Source organism: Enoplosus armatus, chromosome 3 (genome assembly GCF_043641665.1).
Source record: "Enoplosus armatus isolate fEnoArm2 chromosome 3, fEnoArm2.hap1, whole genome shotgun sequence".
Classification (NCBI taxonomy): Eukaryota; Metazoa; Chordata; class Actinopteri; order Centrarchiformes; family Enoplosidae; genus Enoplosus; species Enoplosus armatus.
In genome coordinates this window covers 24,103,508-24,124,700 of record NC_092182.1, presented here as the reverse complement: position 1 = coordinate 24,124,700, position 21,193 = coordinate 24,103,508, and the positions used below count along the sequence as shown (strand labels likewise).

Genomic DNA, 21,193 nt, shown 5'->3' with positions numbered 1-21,193 from the left:
CATCGAACATCTACCCTGTGACAATGTTTTACCCCTAAAACAGTTTAGTTTAATTGTGATCAGTTCCAAATAAACCAGAAATGCTAAAACCATCACCAAGATTCTATCAATTTCAAAAGAATAAGCTCTAGTTTTGTCTTTTCTAGCGGCTCAAGGCATGTTTTGAAGCATGCTGGCAACCATAAAGAGCAACAAGAGGTTAACAGTTTAAAAATCAGGGACCTCAAGTACCGACAAATCCTGCTGAGCGAACTACTTTTACTCGAACGTATCCGAGATTGAGCCTCAAAGACTGTTTTAAAAAACTGGGTGATTTTTTTCTTTGCAAAACACAATACTGCAGAATTATCACACACACACACACGTAGTGATATTTATGGTCTGTGTGAGTGCTTAGTCAAAGTCAATGGTCTCTTTTCAGTTGTGAGATCCTGATGAGGACTACAGTCAGAGCTTTAAACACATTGCAATACTATTTCTAGCACTATGATTAAAATTATATTGTTAAGGATTATAAAATCTTTATTTGTGGTTGGTCCTGTGTGGTGAAATATAACATCAAACTGAAACTTGAAATATGTGAAATACATCACAAAATGATGGAAATATTAATAATAAAATAACCCTCACTAAACTGAAAATGACAACATCAAAGTTGTGCAAGTCGAAAAACTCAGCAAAGCAAATGAACCAAACAACACAGTAAAACATTTAAATGAAATGTCAGGATTTATTTTGAAACCAATCTAACGTCCACTTAAGGTGATTTAAGTGAATATAAATGACTTTGGACTTCAGTACAGCTGAGTGAGTTTCAGTCAACATGTTAGTTACAGATTCTCTCTTTAGACAAAAAACGTGCAAAACATTAAATGCAGGCACTGCACAAATGCATGCACAAAAATTCATTGAGTAAAACAAATTCAGGAATCATCTTTCCTCTAAAAGCTTTTGCTTTTAAAAGCATTTCTCTAACGTGTGAAGAAGCAGCCGTCTCAGCAATGAGTTTGTTTATTAGCCGTCTTCCATGTTTGTTTTTTAAGTTGAAAAACGAAGACAGAGAGCCCCCAAAGTTTTATCGGTCAACGTCACTCCAAACAAACCTCACTTAACCTTCAAAGCCAACACTGCAGACGATTCAAACATCTACTGATGACCTTTCTGAAGATGTAGATTTGTGTAGTGATTATTTGTGGGGCTTACTGGCAAGTAACATGGTAGTGCTAGCCAGCCACAATAGCCCGCCAAGCTTGGCCAGCTACTGTTCTGTGAGCGACCCAGCTAAATTACCTTTGTTGTTGTAGAGACGTATTTTGTACCATCGACTGACTGCAGACCACGCCTCTTCTGAGGTGCAGAGCTAACAGAGCAGGCTAACAGCACAAATTCACATGCACAAAAGTTGAACACGACACAAAACCTCTGGGCAGATTTACCTCAGAGTCAATCCAGGAAAAATGGCAATTACACTGCAATTAACTGATTTTGGTCTGAAATTTCACTGTAATTTAATGCTGGTGTGACTGAACCTACACAGAACGAAGATAAGGTAAGTATTGTGTTTTCAACACAATCAAACAACAACACAAAAACTGTGTTTCTGTTTTTCCATCACAGCGGTCGATGTTAGTGACGGTCAGGTTTCCACCTTGAACCTCTCTTCCACGCTGGCTCCTCTACCTTCTCATTTTTAATGAAAAGGTGTCACTACGGTGTTCCCAGCCGTGCTGAGAGCTGGGTGTGACTGTTTACCTTTTATCCATCTCCTGAATCAACACTGATGTCAGAGAAAGGTGCAGTCTGTGCCAGGCGGCCTGCAGGCTGCTGCAGCTCACAACAAGCCTGCTGAGTCATCAGTGACACCAGCTTTAAACTTGGAATAATACTTTTTAGACAAGTACAAACTTCCCTGGACCAGTTGAAATGCACAATTGAGTTTTCAAGCTAAATCTGTAAAAACTCTTAAGAACTGCATCAACTTTTCTTAACAGTTTTTCGATCTTTTGGACTGTTTCGTCTCAACACAAAGACAAGAATGTCTTTGCCAACTCCTGAAGCCTGTTGGCATCCTCATAAATACCTGAACAGCACACAAACGCGTATCCAGACATATCAAAGGCCCATTGGGAGTTTCTCATGAGACTTATATGTCCTGAGGGTGAAACTATAAAGACTTTATAACAAGAAGAAGGGAAGACAGCTGATGAACAAAGTCAGAAACCCAACAGAAACGACTACAAATCAAACAAAATGAACACAAAATTAAAAAGGTGGTTACAGTGCAGAGACGTCTGGTTAGTGCATACCTCAACTGTAAAATGAAAACCTTCTCACTTCGACTGTTTTGTTTATATCATTTAATCTACAGTTTTGTTCTGAAGACTTAAATTATGTAAAATGATGGAGCATCTTTCCATCGCTTAATCAGATCATCACAAATGAGGAAATAATAAGGAGCTCAGGGGTCAAAGAGTATCCTAAATACTAAAGTTTCATTTGGCCAATAAAACTCCTCTGTAATAGACAATATTTTACATCAAGAATTACACACATGAAGTGAAAAGGTTTTCATTCAACAGGAACAAAATGTACTTAATAGGAAATATTAATCACATGCTGTGAAGTTGACAGCAGAGCTTCACTTATCTGAACCTCTCACACGTTCCAACTTAAACAGATTAAACATGAATCACTGCACACGTTTGTACTCTCAAGTGTGTCACCAGCTTCATCTGGAGGGTGTAGTACTTGGCAGCTTCATGCTATCCTCACAAACCCCACTCGCCTCTGTGCAGGCGCCCTGATCAACCAGCAGGAGTCGCTACACCAGCAACAAGGGTGTGATCCCTCACTGGCTTCCCACCAGCATAAACTGATAATCGTCTTAGTTGGGACAAACAACCAAGTCGGAGCTGTCGCAGCTGGGAAATCCCACTTTAAAACACTCTTAACTACTCACTTTTATTGGACTAGTAATTAACACTGATGCAAAAATGTCAAAAGCCAAAGTGGTCGAGAGCTCAACGTACTGATCAGATCAATAATTTAAGCTTATGAATTTAATATTTCTGACCCAGGACAATATATATTTATATATATCTTAAGTATCACAATCAAACTCGGGATTGGCAGATACCCAATATTAAAAGTACTCTGATAAAAAGAAAAACTTGATCAGGACATCCCTAGTTTAAAGTATAATATGACAGATACCGCATAATAAAAAAGATAATTTTAGTAGTATTACTGGTGCCTAATTTCTCAATTTTTCAGTTTCCCTTATAAGCTTGTCTGAATTGTTTATTGGATTCAGTCAACTTAAAATACGAAAGCTCTTAACTGGTTTGCAGCAGACAGGTTCAGAGAAGTGAAGTTCTAGTGTAGCTCAGCCAAAACAAATACAAAAAGCAAAGTGAGTTACAGTGCATGGACGGTGGCTACAGTGCAGAGAAGACTGGTTAGTGCATGTGTTCATTTAAGTCTACATAAAAACAACTTCAATTGGAAAAATTAAATTAAAAAAAAAGTTAAGATTAGTGAGGTTGTAAAAGACAAAACAAAGCTTGTTACAGTGCACAGACAGAGGTTACAGTGTGGTTAATGAGTACGGTGAATAAACTACTACATATTCAATGTGAAAATCCATCAAAACACAGTGGGCTTTGTTAAACATTTAAGTTGCAATCGGATTTTTGATCATATAGTGGACGTTACTGATAGGCAGTCAAAAAATGTTTAGTCAACAACAAAACATCTTTATGGCGTTAATGATGTTAGTGTCAATTTCAAGTCAGACGATGGTTTTAAATGAAAGTCTGACAAAATGATATGTCAAGTTTGCAGTTCAGAGATTTAAGAAAAAACACAAACCAACATTTAGACGTTAGTGAAACATAACCAACCAACCAACCTGTGTTCAGTACAACTAACACAAGACACACCCTCTGTGATGGTCATACTGGAGGCAATAAAATCAGAGAGCTTTTAACTCCTAAACTGGTGTTTTTATGGCAGCATCAGCTTCTTAGCGAGCTAACTACAGGAGCTGCCCAGCAAACGGTTATGACACATCTGATTAGCAAACAAGGTAGTATGTGGTTGAAGCTAATTAGCTAGCCTGTTAATATAGACACTGTTTTTGGTAAATGAGCTTGTGACTTGATGATCTCTGTGCCACTAAACTAAAAGCTGTACCTCTCTTCAGTATATGTGGTGATGATAATGAGAGGCTTCTTAGTTTTACTGCTCACACCTTCACATTTTGACTGCAGCGTCTTAAAGCTTTCCTCTGGAACAATCGACTCTAATTGGACCACTTTGGTACTTTCTGTCTTAACTAAAGGTTCTGATTGGACGACCTTAGCGCTTTCTGCCTCAACTGGATCCTCGGATTTGGGCTTGATATCACTTCCTGTTTTAACAGGGTGCTGTGATTGGCTGCTTACCCTGAAGGGGCTGTTGGAGATGCTGACTCCTCCCCAGGCGACGGCCACGGTGTGTTTGAGAGAGGAGGCGGGCACGTAGGAGCAGGAGTACAGCCCGTCACCTTTACTCCTCACCTTCACCTCCACAGGGAGTCCCTCTGCGTCCTGACAGACAGACAGACAGTTAAGAAGTTGGTCAAAACTGTTGACCTTTTCACAATATGAATAAATCTTATCAACAATTTTGATAATTGATTCATCTTGTAACGCCAAAAACGCCAAACCCTCGAGCCTCTCAAAAGCAAGGACTTGGTGCTTTTCTCACTATATCTTTGTAAACTGAATATCTTTTAGTCATTTTCTACCAAACAGTCGCAGGACACATCTGAGCCAGAAGAACCAAAGGACTCGTCAGACACAACAATTAGATATTTAAAGAAACAACGTTCATTGGGTAACTGTTTAATAGCTAGCTTAGCTAAGTTTATGCTTTCTCAATATAATACCAACATGCACATATGCATATTGAAAGGGTTACTGGTCTTTGTATTTGTTCCTCCAATCAATACTCGCTGCAAAGAGATCCCTTTGTAAAGTTATGTCAAAGTTCAGCTAAAGCTGATATTAGCTTCAACAGTCCCAATTAAACACATTAAAAAATATCTTCCAAACTTTTCAACTCCTGCTTTTGTTAGAATCATTACAAAAATCTCGCTTGTATGAGACAGAAAGCTGTACACACACATGATGCTGTGAAATTAATGAATGTGAGCATCAACGCAATCACAGAATTAAACCTTTGTTGTTTTCTAAAGGTTCGTGTGTGTCTGTATTGATTGGGTATGGAGAGGTTTTTCTGTGTCCTACCTGAGCCGCGATCTTCAGAGGTCCTTTCCCAGCATCCTTAGCGTTGACAGTGAACTCGGCAGGTTGGTTGACCAGGCAGCCGGTCTTTTCGAGCCCCGGCCCAAAAGCCTGGACCTACAACCACAAAACCAGAATAATTATTAGAGATGTCCCGAGCTGATGCTAACGATCAGTATCCGGGCCAATCTGGGCATATCTTAATGGAATGGCTAAAATAAAGCTGAACAAAATCCGATTCTTTTTTTTACTCTATTCTACTGTGTTGTGTTTCTCCTTAATGACAGCCGGGCTCCACAGGGCAGCATTTCACTGCATATGAGGGTGAACATCAGAAAGTGTGAATATGAAAAATTATTTGACTGCACCGGTGAATGACCGCTGTGACACCCGGGCTGGCAAAATACAAAGATTCGCTCCAACTCCAACACCAATTATCATTAGTAAAGATCAAATGTACAAAACATTCAGGTAGCAGCTGCCGCAGGTCAGAACTTTATGACAGGCCAAAAAGAAACGTGTCTGTCGTAAAATGCACTCTGTCTGTGCTCGTCAAAGATAGTTTGTGAGAGAAGAGGCTCCACTGTTTCTGTAGTTCCAACATATCGAACAGAGTGATACGTCGTCTCTGAAGTGGATCGTGTCTCGTCAATTCAGGAGCACTCTCCCAGTTAATCTTTCTTTTATATTATATCAATAATTTCAGGTTATAAGAACCTCCAGGATTTGGATCAAGTAGCTCGAACAAATAAGGTGCGTCAGATTAAACAGTCTACAGCAGTTATTTTAAAAAAACTTGATCAGGACATCCCTACTAATTCTTTTCAACTCTAGGCCAAAACTTAACTATCTCAAGTCTTTAATCATAACATCTCATACAGCATATGAACCCAAGTTTCCCCTGGTGCGATCTGGGGATCTTACTGACCTTTTCTGGGTCACTGTCGTTGTTGTCAGGGACGATGTGGGCCATGAAGGGGCTGTGCTCGATGTCCTCCTCATCGCAGGTCACATGGATGGCGTACTCTCCGGGCTCCGTCGGCCAGTAACGGACATCACATGAGCCGTCGTTCTGGTCCTCGCACTCGATTTTAGCCTGGGAAGGTCCCTCGATGGCAAAACCTGAAGACACAGTAGGCCGGATTAGATTGGATGTAAAGTCGGGTTGGAGTTTAATCCAATGTGACTCCAGTTTCAAATCTTTAAAATTGAATCTGGATCCTTTACAGACCATTATCAAACCCATTTGGGTTCAGCCTTCAACATTCGCAGCTAAACTTAAGAATAACTCAAAGATTTTATTTGTTTGTTGGCAGAGACAGTTTTTAGTGGCAGCCTAATTTACGTCCACAACTAGACTTTGTGCAGCAGAAGATAAGAAATAAAGAGGCGAGCCGGGGGACAATAAAGTAACAGCTGGAGCTCATTGACTTGAATTTGATCCAAAATGCTGATTCAGAACCAAGTTGATGAGCTTATAATCTAATATGACATCAGTGAAACTTTAACTGAGATGTTTCTTTCAGAGTCTGATGGAGGTCTGAGTCACCGACTGCTTCAACAGCAGAAGACAAATATCAGCCTGATAAACATCGATTAACCAAAAATAAACCCGGTGTGAAAGACTCACCCAGCACTCCGACATCAGTGCCGATGGACTCCACTACAAAGGTGGCAGGTTTACCCACAATGCCTCCCTCCAGGCCGGGACCCCAGGCCCTGATCTGCTGAGGCCCTGCCTCCCGACCCACCACCACTTCGAACGGACTGAAAAAGAGAGCAAGAGCAGAACTGTCAACTTCAGTCGAAAATCACACAATGCAACTGCAGCTGATGCAACATATGTATATGTGTTATATGTGTGTGTGCGTGTGTGTGTGTAGGGCGGGGGTAAGCAACGGCATGAGGTCACCAGAGAGGCTGTCAACACACACACACACACACACCAAGACCCTCAGTGCCTCACAGAACTGTAATCCAACCTTCAGCAGTTACTCGCTGTGAGTGTGTGTGTGTGTGTGTCTGTGTGTGTGTGTGTGTGTGTGTGTGTGTGTGTTCAGATGGAAACTAGCTTCACGCCAAATAAAACTGTCTGTTGGGATTTACTGCCTTCATTACAAACACACACACACACTCACAGGACCTTTATTTTTTCCCTTTTACCTTCAATTTTGTCTTTTTCTGAATTTTCTCCCAAAATACTCTTCCTCCTCCTCCCCCGACTACTACTGCTAATAACAATATGATTATTTATAATAAATGGAATAATAACATTTTTAGTACCAACTGATGACGTCCGTACTGTAATTTAACTGGTGCAGAATCTGTGTGGGAGAGCACTAACAACAGTTTGTGTTATATCACTTCCCTTCACACACACACACACACACACACACACACACACACACACACACACAGTGTCCTGGTTCGACTGATCTGTGACGTATGAGGTGCTGAGGTCACCAGACTACCTGCTGCTGTGAGTTTTGACAGACTGAACATTTGACATCACCACATCTGGATCCACGATAGAGAAACAGAGAACACTCAGACGCCGTTTCCACAAATATGTCCAAAAACTATTACCCACTTTTGAAGATTGAAGACGATTTGAAGACGGCTTCTTTGACCTGTGACGGCTCCTGCACATGATTCTGTTCTGGATTATGACTGAACCATGTGCCATTTCCCTTATATGTGCAACTTCTGATCCATGTCTTGTTTGTCCGAGTTCCGGCTACTCAGTGTGTCTTGTCACCAAAAGTCCCTTAGTTGGATTCTCTTCTCAACTTTTTTTGAAATTTGGGGAACTCCCTGTGCTAACACGAACACTAACACTTGCACAACAAAACCCTCAATCTGCTCTACAGAGAGGTGACAAAGAGAACACGAGGCCCGGACTAAAACTCTTCATCCCCCTGCGGATCCAACCATTCAGATCACATGAGGTAATGTGCTGAGGTCATTCTTTGAAAAGTGCACATGCACACACCCACACACACACAGTGTACAGCTCACCTCTTCGGGATGTGCTGACCCCCCCAGGTGATGGAGACTGTGTATTTGCCAGGACTGCTGGGATAATACTCATAGGAGAAGACACCGTCCTGACTGGAGATCTGCTTCACCGGCTCCTCGATACCCTCTAAACACACACACACAATCAAACAAAATTAAGTACATTAAATCTGAGTTAAAAGAACATTCTGGAAAATATTCTTATTTGCCATGAAATGCACAAGACCAGGGTCACGTGCAGACCAGGGTCACGTGCAGACCAGGGTCACGTGCAGACCAAGGGTAGCTGAGCTGGAGTCTACAGCCATGCTAACGGCATTTGAGCTGGATGCTAACATCAGCGTGCTAACACGCTCACAATGACAATGACATGCTGATGTTTAGCAGGTATGATATTCAGCATGTCAGCATGCTAACATTTGCTAATTAGAGATAAACACAAAGTGGAGCTGAGGCTGGAATGTCAGTAGCTTGTCAAGTATTTGGGCATAAACAAATGTAATGGACATATTCAAATTTTGAATAGCTGTTGAGACATTTCAGCCTGGACCAAACTCTGTAAAGCCTCAACAGTGTGACCTGTACTTACTGGGTCCTTTGACGAGCACCTTCAGGTCTCCACTGCCGCCGTTTCTGGTGTCCACCTTGAAGTCTCCGACCTGTTTCACCCTCATCCCTGACGGCTGGAGACCACGACCTGTCGCCCTGCACGCTCCCGGCATGCAAGCTAGACAAGCCAGAGAAAAAACACACACATGTATGGTTGATAACATATATCATGGTGTGTTCAAGTGTTTGTGAGTCCATTTGGACAATTTACTGAGAAGTTGAAACGACTCACCAGGCCCAACATCCACGCTGAAGGGGCTCTTGGGGATCCCCACCCCTCCGAAGGTGACGGTAACTGCGTGCGGGCCGGCCTGGGTGGGCCGGTAGGTACAGCGATATACGCTGTCACCCTTATCCTCCATCATCACCTCCACGCTGTTCTGGCGGCCCTGAGGGTCTCTGATCATGGCCGTCACATCTCCTGTACCGGCCCCTACAGAGAAGACGTAAAGAAGAGGACACTTTAACAATCAGTCTTCGAATTTGTCGAACAAGAGGAGTGTCCTATGGTTATACGGGATCCTGAAAGACTCAACCATACGGTGCATATAAAGCTGGAGAACCAAAACTTTGAGCCACACGAGGCTAAAAGCTGCAGAAGTAAAGTTGGTATTAAATCCCAGCAGGTTCAGAACTACAATGCACTTTTACATTTGATCCAATGTGAATATAAATATTATCACTTAATTGACGGAGGGTTGATATGAGTTTTAATGGAGAAACGGGTCCAGGGCGTATTAGCTTGGCGTAGGGACTGGAGGTGTCGGGAGGTGGTTAGCCTCTCCCAAACAAGGAGAAGTGTGACTCCTGGTAACTCCAGAGTTGTCTTACATGTTGTGTCTTCTTAGCTGCCTTGGAAACGTTAGTAACTGGTAAGAAATCATCCACTTTTGTTCAGAGCTAGAGGGTGTGTGAACACTGCATCTTCACTGTGAGGACAGGACTCAGCAGGGCTGAAGTCAAAGCTGTTGATGGTCAGTAAATACCTCCATCCTGTAGGCTGCCTGTGGAGGCTTTAGAACTGTCTGACGAAGCTGAGCTGAGTAACGTCAGCAATGCAACCAGAAACATAACAAACTCCTTTTGCTGTTACGTAATTAATAGATAATGTATTTACTTTTTCAATGAGTAAAATGTGACTTGCCCAACACTGATCCTGACAAGCTGATGCATGTGTGCACTTACATAGAGAACAATGGGTGTGGGCGTTTTGAGGCGAGTCATAGGCCGCCTGTTTCTGTTGCTCTTTACACAACTACACTACAATTGGTGGCTTCTCTCTCATAGGTGGTTTACACTTCGTGACATCGCATCCTTTCTCAGGGCTGAGTGATGATTTAGACCTTTTCTTGGACTGAAGGCTAATTTGAGCCTTCAGTCCAAGAAAAGTGTGTGAAACACCCTCAGAGCTCGTGTCGGATTTCTCTGACCTGCAGTGTAGATGTCAAAGTAGGTGGGTTTGTTGGCGATGTTGCCCACAGGTTCGATTCCCGGGCCTTTGACCGTGACCTTGGAGGCATCGCCCAGCGCCTTGTCCACGTTCACCTCAAATGGACTTTTGGGAATCGGCTGGCCTGCAAACAGCACCGTCACCTAGGAAACAAAAACAACTATTATCCATCTGTAGGCAAAAGAAGCTTTTCTGTTATATCAACAGGGACGTTTTTTCTTCCAGTTTTCCTTCATTTTTCACTAATAAAACAAAAATCCTAAATTTGGCAACTGGTATGACTTTAAAAGTTGTCAGCATGAGATACGAGGTTTTCACTGCAGAGTGGTGACCCTTGACATCTGGAGTAAGAATTCATTTTTCTATCAAACCAAAGTTCAATCTCAAGAGATTTTGGGGTGCGGGAGTGAAATTCAGAAACCAGGTCCAGGTCTTAAAGTTTGATGATGAGCCCTCCGTTCTGAAATATCTGAAAACACATTTGAAAAGTGAGGCTTGCCTTGTGAGGTCCGATGACTTGAGGGACGTAGGTGACGCTGAACGTCTTCTTGCCCTCATTAGGCTCCGCCTTCAGCTGACCAACACACAGACAGATGTTTGGGTTGTTATTTCAGGACTAGTCATGTGCCAGGTAGAGACCATGGCTCATCAAATTGTACCCAAAAATATGAAATCACGGCAGGTCTGTCGTCAAACAGGTGGGAAGCCTCTTTAATGAGGTAGAGGAAGAGGAAGAGGAGGATTTGGTGCGTACCTCCTCTCTGGTGCCGTCAGGATGGTCCAGGTAGACGGTGACCTGACCCTGACCGGCGCTGAACGTGTCCACGGTGAACACAGCAGGACGCATCACTCTGTTCCCCGTGGGTTCAATTCCTACACAAGAAGAAAATCAATCGCATGTTAACGATCACTTCAAAGACTGAAATGACTAAAACACTGTTGAGGCCGTTTCTTTCCCCTCGAGGAGCTTATTGAAACTCTGTTCTGTATTTGCATCATGACAAAAGAATAAAGAGCTTTTTCCTTCTTTCTTTGTTCTGATTTAGTATTTCTCACTTTATTAAATCTCATCAGTAACTAGATCCATTCCGTGTACTATGTTTATGTTCTGCATATGCTTTGATCAAACTGTCCAGAGGTGAAATGATCAGTCCACCAATAAATTAGCTGATAAACAGAAAATGCATCTGCAGCTATGGTCATTTTTAACATTTGCTGGTTACAGCAGCTGAAATGTGAGAATTTGCTGTTGTTCTTTGTCATATTTGATAGTTACCTGAATATTGTGGGGTTTTAAACTGTTGATCAAACTAAAAACAAGGAATTTTAAGACGCCACCTTTGGTTCTGGGAAGTTGCTTTGGTAATATTTCAGTATTTTCTGAATATTTTATAGACAAAATGACTTATCGATTAATCAAAAATAACAATCTAATAAGACCCAAGCTGCTATGAGTGTGTGTGTGTGTTATAGTGTGTGTGTGTGTGTGTGTGTGTGTGTGTGTGTGTGTGTGTGTGTGTGTGTGTGTGTGTGTGTGTGTGTGTGTGGTGTCCTGCTGCCTGTGTGTGTGTGGTCATTTCCAGGTATTTCCTCTTCATAGTTAAAGTCAAAGTTGGAGGATGATTGTCGAACTCACCAATCTGTGTGTGTGTGTGTGTGTGTGTGTGTGTGTGTGTGTGTGTGTGTGTGCGTGCGCGTGTGTGTGTGCCAGATATGAGTGCTGTCCTTTGTTCAGAATAACAGCTGCTCACTTCCTCGCATTGTCAGACAGACCCATGTTTCCAGTGTTCCCATTAGCCAACACACACTGGGAGGCACAGGTCACAAACACAGAAGTTCTCGTGTTATTCACTCATCAACCAGATGGTCTTTTCAAAAGAGCTTTCAAAAATAAACAAAAAAAAAAAACTGTGCAAAGACGTATTAAGACTAAATATAATAACACATGAACGGTTGTTTATTTTTGTTTGTTTGTATCTCGTCATTGTTTGCTGCTGCGGCAACTGAACCTGATGTCGTACTTTCTCTCTTCAGTTTTCTCTCTGTTTATGTGTGTGTGTGTGTGTGTGTGTGTGTGTGTGTGTGTGTGTGTGTGTACCTGGTCCGTATGCGCGGGCCTTCTTGGGGTTGAGTTTGGGTTTAAGTGGAGCTCCTGGCTTCAGTTTGGCTTTGGGGAACTGAGACAGGTAGGTCATCACCGACTGTTCGTCCACACTGGGATCAATGATCTCCTCTGGAGCTATCACCTGCGTATGAGCACACACACACACAGACACACACAGACACACACAGACACACACAGACACACACGTACACACACAGAGTTCAGGTTTGTCATAAATAAATCTGTTTTATACCTGAATATCCCTAAAAGCAGATTCTGGGCTGTCAGTGTGAACGTGGCCTTCCCTGAAGACTTCTGTATGTTGTAGCCATATTGCCATATAGTGCATTATGACTCTTATAAAAGAAGAGGGTGACATAAGTGAAAAGGTAAATGGGTGTTTAGAAAGTAAAACCCGTTAAGAGTTTTCAGTGAACACTCCAGCTGCTGTTTCCCAAAAACTAATCAGAGAATCTGCAAACAGGCCGAAGTGACGGAGCTGAACTCACCAGAGTTGTGACGTGACGGAAGAGGAGTGATGATTTAAATGTGACTGTGAATGAACTTGGCTCAGTCCAGGACACTGAACTCTGTGTTACACCGGTGTCATTTACAGTGAAAGTGTTGAACGTCATGTTCAGCACCTTCCCCGAGTCACTCCTGTCACAGGCTCAGGTTTTAAAAAACACAAACTTTACGGTGTCAAACGTCGACTGGAATTAACTACTTTTTCAGCAAACAAAAATGCCGTGCTAAATGAACGGCACGGGTGTGAACGAGAAATTTGTAAGCTGTGTTTTTTCTGGAGGAGACTTCCTGTGGGTGTCAGCTGACGGACAGGAAGCATAACGTAATGCAGCCATGACAGAATCTATGAAATCACAATGAAAGACAGTTTCTTCATAATTACTGCTGAGGTTGTTACATACTGAACAAAAAGCAGAAAATATCTAATATCTGCAGAGAAAACGCCCGTTTCAAAAAGCACATAAATACTTCACTAATGATTTTCCAGGACGAGTCATTTGTCACATAAGTCATTATAATGTGTTTCCCTTTCAACTCAGAAATCTGCATCCTCTCTGCTTCAAACAAAAGCGTGTAAAAAAAACAAAAAAAAAAAAACTCCAGTTCAGTGAGTTTCCTCTGCTGTGAACAATCAGGAAACCAAAGAGCATCAGTGTGAGATGCTGCTGGTGACCTTTGACCTCTGGAGGAAAATCACAGCAAAGTGAATTCTGCCTCTATTGGGCTGCAGGATACAGAGAAAACACAGGATGTGTGATGTGTGTCGGATATTTGTGTGGTGCTATAAGACGCAAAGACAAAACATTTCAATGTAAATCTATTAGACGTTAGCATTGTTAGCAGTCCAGGCTACAACAAACGCTAAATGTATGCAGCATCCCTGCAGCTGCTTTACAATAAAAGCCCCCGAGACGCTTGGTGGCTGGAGGGCTTTTATTGTGAAGGACACAACATGCAGGGACAATTTTGACTTAGCACAGAATGCTAACAGGTTCAATAAAAGTTGGTATAAATCTATATTTGTTTTTCTACATTTGCTTTGCTTTATATTTTTCTGTCAAATCTCTCAAGGTCAATTTTGAAATAATGAAATTCAAGTATAGACAGGTTAAAGGTCACAGTGACGACGCAGAGAGCAGCGTGCAGCAGCGTCAGAGGGAATCTAACCTGCGGGATGCCCAGCCAGTCATCAGCCAGCTGCATGGCTTCAGTGGCATTTTCTACTGGTTTCACTGAATCCCAGGTCTCCCAGTCTGGACACAGACCTGCAAACGCCAGACACAACACTGTCAACTACAACAACTTACACACACACACACACACACAGAGTACAAACAGCACGAGCTCTGCTGGAGAAATACTGCAATAATGAGCTGAAAAAACTATGTGACGACAAACAAGACCACAGTCCACCTCCTACAGTAAGCTCTACAGCCTTGACACAGACACAGACACAGACACAGACACAGACACAGACACAGACAGCGTACCTGGTGCACAGCTGTCTACCAGTGCTCCCAGTGCCTTGCCGTTCCTCCAGTCCTGGCTGAAGTTGTTGATTGGTAGATCAGGGACTTTGTGTTGGATCCAGCCCAGCAGACGCTGCTTAGGTGTCTTTGACTCTGCCTGAACCAAAAGCACCAACGTAGTCTGTCAGCTTTATATCAGTGGTCATTATTTGTGTAGCAACTATTTATGGATTTAATCAGGTTTTATCATTTAATGTCTATTTTTGTCCTGCAAACAAACACCATGAGATGAACAGAATAAGGCTGCAGCTCACATTTATTTTCATGCTTAATCGATTAATTAATCGTTCAGTCTATAAAATGTCAAATAATCTCTCAGAGCCCAAAGTGACGTCTTTAAATTGCTTCTTTTGTCCAACCAACAGTCCAAAACACAAAGACTCTTCATTTACCATCAGAAAATGACAAAGAAATGCAGCAAATCCTCACATTTAAGAAGCTGGAACCAGCAAACATTTCACATTTTTGCGTGACAAATGACTAAAACGATTATCAAAATAATTGGCAACTAATTTCCTTTCAACAGACTAATCAATTAATTGACTACTCGTTTGCAGCTCCAGATCAGAAGTTAATTAAAAACTGGATGTTACCTCTTCATCCTCGCCCTCCCAGACTGGCATGGAGATGGAGTAGTGCAGGATCAGAGTCCAGACCAGACCCAGGATCAGCTTCAGGTTCCCATCCACGATGGCTTTAGAGTCTGAAGGAAGAGAAACAGACAGACCTGAGGTCAGATTCACGTTCTGGAGATGAATCGAAAGAACTGGAGTCATCTCTGCAGTTTGTTCTCCTGTGTTGCTGACTAATAATACTTTTATTACTAATACAATAACAACAACTTTTATCCATCCGTCCACAGAAAATGGATGGATGGATAAAACCCAGCATGACGTTCAATATGACGGATTACTGAATTAAAGTCGTTTAAAGTCTCACCAAGTTGATTTTCATACATCAAAATTAAAAAGAACCTGTTTGGCATCCCACTGAGTTACACTTTACTTTAAATTACACTTTATTTCAGACAGTCTGACTGATGGAACGAAAGATCTGAAGACGAGACAGCGCTCCCAGTTTACTATGGATGTAAATGTTGTACCTTTTTCAGCAGAGCAGAATGCTGCTGGGTAATGTTTCTCATTAATCAGCCCTCACTGTACCAGCTGGTACCTCACACCAGCTACCACACACCCACACCCACACACACACACACACACACACACACACACACACACACACACAGTGATATTAGCTAATCTCTGGCTGCAGCACACTGCGTTCAGAGTGAAGCAGTCAAAACATTCCAGTCATTTTTAATCTCCGTCTCCACTTCTCTCTCCCACAACAACAACTTGTTCATTAAAGAGAAACTCAGACATTTATTCTAATTGATTTGCTTCATATTGCTTTAGTTTCAGTTGTTACAGGGTTGTGAAATATGTCAAGGACACAGGTCAATCAGAGATTGTGATTTTGAATGAATATAACTGTGTTAGATTATTTATTCTAACTGCAAAATAAATGTCAAATTTGAACAATATCATCACTTGTTGACAATAAAAAAAAATAGTTTGTAAATGCAAGTAAATAGGGCCATTTACATGTTAGTTAGCCAAACAAAATAGAAGAAAGTTGCTGAATTGTAGATGCACTGAATGAGCTCCAAATAGGTTGTCTTTACTTTATATATTTACAGAATAGACTTTGCGAACAGGTTTTGTTATTTTAAAGGCCCTTCTAGGGACGGGCATTGGGAATTAGCAATAGCCATGAATGCTGTGATACACAGCATTGGATAATTGTTGTACAATTCTCTAAGTACACTGCATCTGTCCCTATCAAACAAACATTCATAAACAGAAATTAAAATACACTGCCGTTACAAGAGAAAGACTAAGTGATGTTGACACAGTCAGCCAAAATACTGGTACAGACATTCTAGCTTCCCTGAAAGCTGTTGGGACGTATCCCTTCCGTCGCTACGCAGATCTACATCTGTGTCTTACAGAAAGTTCAATGAGAGGATCAATTAATCAATCAGTTTTGTCTGAGTCCAGTACGGAGACAGGTCAGGACCGAGCCTGGAAGCAGGGGGAAAACTGCTAGCCTAGCTCCATCAAAACACACATCAATACATTATGGGCTGCATTTATATGACGCTTTTATCCAGTACGCTTTGAAGACTTGATGTAAAGATGCCAGGCACACGTCAGGCAAACATTTCTTTCAGTGTATTAATATTGTGGATGTCTTGCAGCAGGTATGTGATTGCGGAACGTAGCAAGCTAACATACCTACACACACACACACCTAGAAACACCTACACACACGCCAGAGACTCAGGAGTGCAGATTTATTTGGTAAAATGCTGCAGGAAACCTCTGGTTGTACTGTATGTGTGTTTTCAGCACATGTAGAAGTAATGGCCACCACACACTTCATTGTCCATTTCATTGGAATAATAGTTCTATAGCAGCACTTATCAGTGAACAATCTCATCCTTCACACCTTCATAGTTACCAAAAAGGTTTGTCTCTGCTTGCTTATGCAACTGTGTTGCTGCAAGCCAACTTTCAACACTCTGTATTGGTGTGTTCAGCAGATAAGAGCATGTGTGTGTGTGTGTGTGTGTGTGTGTGTGTGTGAATCTCCAGCTGTGGTTCAAACATGTTTCAGCAACTCAGGTTAAGGTGGAGCTCTGGGAGACTGCAGCCTCACCCACGGGTGACACAACACTGTGAGTGACTGACGATATTCTTCAACACACACACACACACACACAGACAGAGGAGAAGTTGCGACATCCTGTTTTCTACATTCCTAATCTTTCTCTCTTTTGCCAGAGTCAACACACTCTGTTATCTCTTTGTGTTCCTGTCTCTTTTTCTTCGTCCATTTCAACTGTCTTCACTCGTTTGTCCTCTCGTCCTCCTCTCACCTGCTCACGCTCTACACCTGTTTGGGGTTTTTTTACGTCTCATTTGTCACTAATGTCTTTGCGGCTTTCCCATATTTCTTCCTTCCTTTTTCCCCTCTAAGGTTGATCTGTCACACCTGTGTGTGTGTCACCACCAGCCGCCTGTCAGGCAAACATCCTGTCAGTGGACACACACACACACACACACACACACACACACACACACACACACACACACACACACACACACACACACACACACACACACACACACACACACACACACACACACACACACACACACACACACACACACACACACACACACACACCAGTCACATCAAATGGGACACTTTCGTTCTTGAAACCAGGTGAAGAACCTTTAAGCAGGTATTTTTTACATTTAAACCGTTAGTTCAACCAAATTACAAAAGAGCATATTTCCTCACTTACTGTATCTCTGGTGCTGTGGTTTCTAACCTTTTCGGCCTGTGACACATTAAACCAAAGCATTATCTATTTTTGACCCATTGTCACCAGTTGCACAAGTCTCTGGGTTATGACCAGGTCAAACAATGAGTGATTTTTTATTCAATGTTTTAATAAACAGGGAAAAAACAAAAAGCCAATATTAGAGCACTTTTCCGAACATGTTCCCACACATTCCCAAGCTGTCACCAAAAGAAGTCAAGTTCAAACGAATTTCAACAAACATTTATTCTGCTTTCCTATCCGTTATCCTCAGATTTCTTTTGGGACGCCTTCGATGTTACTGCTTAACATTTGAAATGTTACTTTTTAACCTTAAATTATTGGTTTTTGCCTTTGAACTTGATTTCGTTGAAACATACTGGGAACTTTGAGTGTGTGTGTGGGTGTGTGTAAATGTGTCCTTGCCGACACAGTTTTGTGAGTAACGAGGCTATCGCCATGGTAGCCTATTGTTCCCCTAAAGGGAGAGGGAGGGGGAGAAAGAGAGAGAGGGAGGATAGATACAGTTAAATGCAGCGAGTCAAAACAATGATAGCAGAAGAGCAAAACCACCAAAACACATCAAGATCTCAGATTAGGGGTGTGTGTGTGTGTGTGTGTGCGACAGACAGACAGACAGAGTGTGTTACAGAGGGTTTTAACAGCTCTAATAATCTGCTGCTTTGTTTCCTGCTGCTTAAAGCCTGACCTCTCCTTCCTCATGTGACCGACTCGCAGGTCTGGGGACACAGAATCACTCAGGATTCTGCTTATTCATCTATCCAAACAAAGAGACTTCAAAGAACAGCAGCAGCATAACAACCCCACACACACCTGGGCAGGTAATGACAAACGCTACCAGTCATATCCTTCATGCCTTCAAGGACTGGCCTTGTCAAACACACAATCATGTCCATAAGAGTCCTGAGAGTACTGGTCTCTGCAAAGGCCAAATAAATAAAGTGAGGATCACTGGTGAAACTGGACCCCTGCGCACTGGTTTTCAGAGACTGGATGAAGAAGATAAAAAAACTGTCTTAATAACATTCAGAGTGCTAAAAACGTCCTGAGCATCGCAGCCTGATTTCAAATGGTGACAACTTTCTTTGCTGTTCTCTTGTGCTCTCCTACAGACTCTTCAGCCCTAGCACTCTCTTTTTCCTGGGTGGTCCAGACAACTCATGTACCGACCTACACCTACTGTATGTTAACATGCTACAACCATTAAAGGCTCACATGCAGAGATTTGCCATGACTCGCCCGCCCTCTCAGAGATATTAAAAACCCCACCTCCTCTTTCATTCAGAGATTTATCTGTCCACAAATCCATTCACAAAAGGTCCCCGGTTTAATGCAGCCCGGATCTGCGTCAGATAGACAGCGTTTGAGCCTCTCAGGCGGCCACTATCGCTGCCGATACCTGCTGATCTGTTGACCCGTTGCCTTGGAGACACAACAATGGCCAAGGCAACAAGGACACTAATGGAGAAGTGGGGGCTGGGAGGGTTTAAGTTGGTATTAGGAGAGACAAAGAATGTGTACAAGGAGAAACGGAAAGTGAGGGAGAGAGATAAAGAGAGAGTGTGTGTGTGTGTGTGTGTAGGTGTGTAAAGGTGAATCAGGTTGGAACAAAATGCCTCTCTTATCAGCGTGGCACACCCTCTCTGCTGCAGGAAGTTACATAATAATGAGCCTACAACAGACTTCGCACACAAGTTCAACGTATGTTTCCCATAATGAAAATTACACATGTGGGACACTTTGAAGCCAAACCTGTTATCTCGTCTCACGCTGTAAGCGTGGGACAAACGTCAGGTAGTGAGACACGTCGCTGTCTGCTCTGTGGCCAATCAGGTGGCTGTTTGCTCTGAGTCAACAGTTTTTCTTCCACCTTGTGACGTCTGCGATACAGATGCAGGTCTGAAGCCGCCAGTATGCCTCCTGTGTCCGACCATTTCTGTGTAACTTTCTGTAAGAGGCAGTCCGACATTCACACCCACTTTCCATGCGATTGGCAGCTGTGCAGAGGTGTGAAAGGAGCCAGAGATCAGGCCTGAACGAAATGCAAAATTGTATTTTGACAGATGTTGTGATACGAGTCACGATTTTAGTGGGAATCTTTTGAATTTCACAAAAACATATAAAAATGATGAGGGCATGTTCCCTCACGTCTGGAGAACATGGTTGTTAGGCCGGGGCACCTCCGTAGCACCACAATGCTTCATGGTTCACATTTTACCTTTATCAAACAATTGCAACTCCTGCGATTTGGACATTGCACTTGGCCATATTGCGATTTCGATAATATTTCGAAAAATTGTTCAGCCTTACCAGGAATTTAACTTTTCATTTATTGCACAACTATTTCTGTCACTTTTCATGTGAACAACACCATGAAGGTCGTCCAGGAGAGACTGAGTATCTGCAACGTTATCCCCATTTTTAAACAATATCGTCGTCCAGTGTGGCCATTATGGACAGCTTTAAACACTCTTGATTTCTGTTGGTGGACGACACGTCACACAAACGTGTCTAGTCCAACTCGACCCTGAGACTGAGGACTCGATGTATGTCTCCCAATCAGGTTAGTGGACGCGGGACATCTTTTTACAGAGGCATGAGTTTAGTTGATATGAAGTTCATAGAGGTTCATCTAGCAGAACTGCCCCTCTCAATCCAATGTAAACACACACTAATCTGTGGAGTCCAGTCACACCTTTCCTACAGGTGAGATAACTGGAACATTCTCCCTGTCAGGTAACTGTAGCTCACACTGTTGTGATAGCTGAATCCCTGCCCCGCTCTCTCCCTCTTTCTTTCTATGTCTCTCAACCCTCGGAGGCACAACTGCTGTCTCACTTACCAACAGCTGTTCCCTCACACGACGACTACATCACCGTCTCACAAACACACATGTTCGGCTTCCTACCCAACAATTTACTGCCGAACAGTACAGAACAGTCGACGCCTGAGGCCGATCATCCCACTGACGTCTGCTTACACACAGCCGGCCGCTCCACACAAAGAAATGTCCCGTCACACACCGGCAGCCAGCCATCTTAATCAGTTATTAATCTGTTTAATAAAACATATCATGACTCCTTGCTCTATAAATGAATTATAAATCAAATAAAGACTTATGTTGCTGAATTAGCCGCCATTTCTTACTTATTAGCAAATGAACACTGAAGTGAGGCTCAATGATGTAAAATACTGGATAATTCTACTTCTTCAGGACTGTAAAAATCTTTACATACAACTGGTGATGATGGGCTG

The 21,193-nt window shown here is 42.5% G+C and overlaps 1 protein-coding gene across 2 annotated transcripts in view; it reads right to left on the bottom strand.

The window, feature by feature from the left end:
* The window catches only part of flnbl (filamin B, like), a 59,090-nt gene that overhangs the window by 22,032 nt on the left and 15,865 nt on the right, over window positions 1–21,193 (bottom strand). For both annotated transcript variants that reach the window (XM_070903214.1, XM_070903215.1), the window contains exons 2-15: window positions 15,120–15,229; window positions 14,488–14,623; window positions 14,165–14,262; window positions 12,464–12,611; window positions 11,120–11,238; window positions 10,865–10,939; window positions 10,346–10,508; window positions 9,148–9,348; window positions 8,896–9,033; window positions 8,307–8,433; window positions 6,919–7,055; window positions 6,217–6,410; window positions 5,292–5,405; window positions 4,446–4,589 (exon numbers count right to left, since the gene is read on the bottom strand). In XM_070903214.1, the coding sequence (XP_070759315.1) occupies window positions 4,446–4,589; window positions 5,292–5,405; window positions 6,217–6,410; window positions 6,919–7,055; window positions 8,307–8,433; window positions 8,896–9,033; window positions 9,148–9,348; window positions 10,346–10,508; window positions 10,865–10,939; window positions 11,120–11,238; window positions 12,464–12,611; window positions 14,165–14,262; window positions 14,488–14,623; window positions 15,120–15,229 (1,904 nt within the window). The remainder of the gene's footprint in view (window positions 1–4,445; window positions 4,590–5,291; window positions 5,406–6,216; window positions 6,411–6,918; window positions 7,056–8,306; window positions 8,434–8,895; window positions 9,034–9,147; window positions 9,349–10,345; window positions 10,509–10,864; window positions 10,940–11,119; window positions 11,239–12,463; window positions 12,612–14,164; window positions 14,263–14,487; window positions 14,624–15,119; window positions 15,230–21,193) is intronic.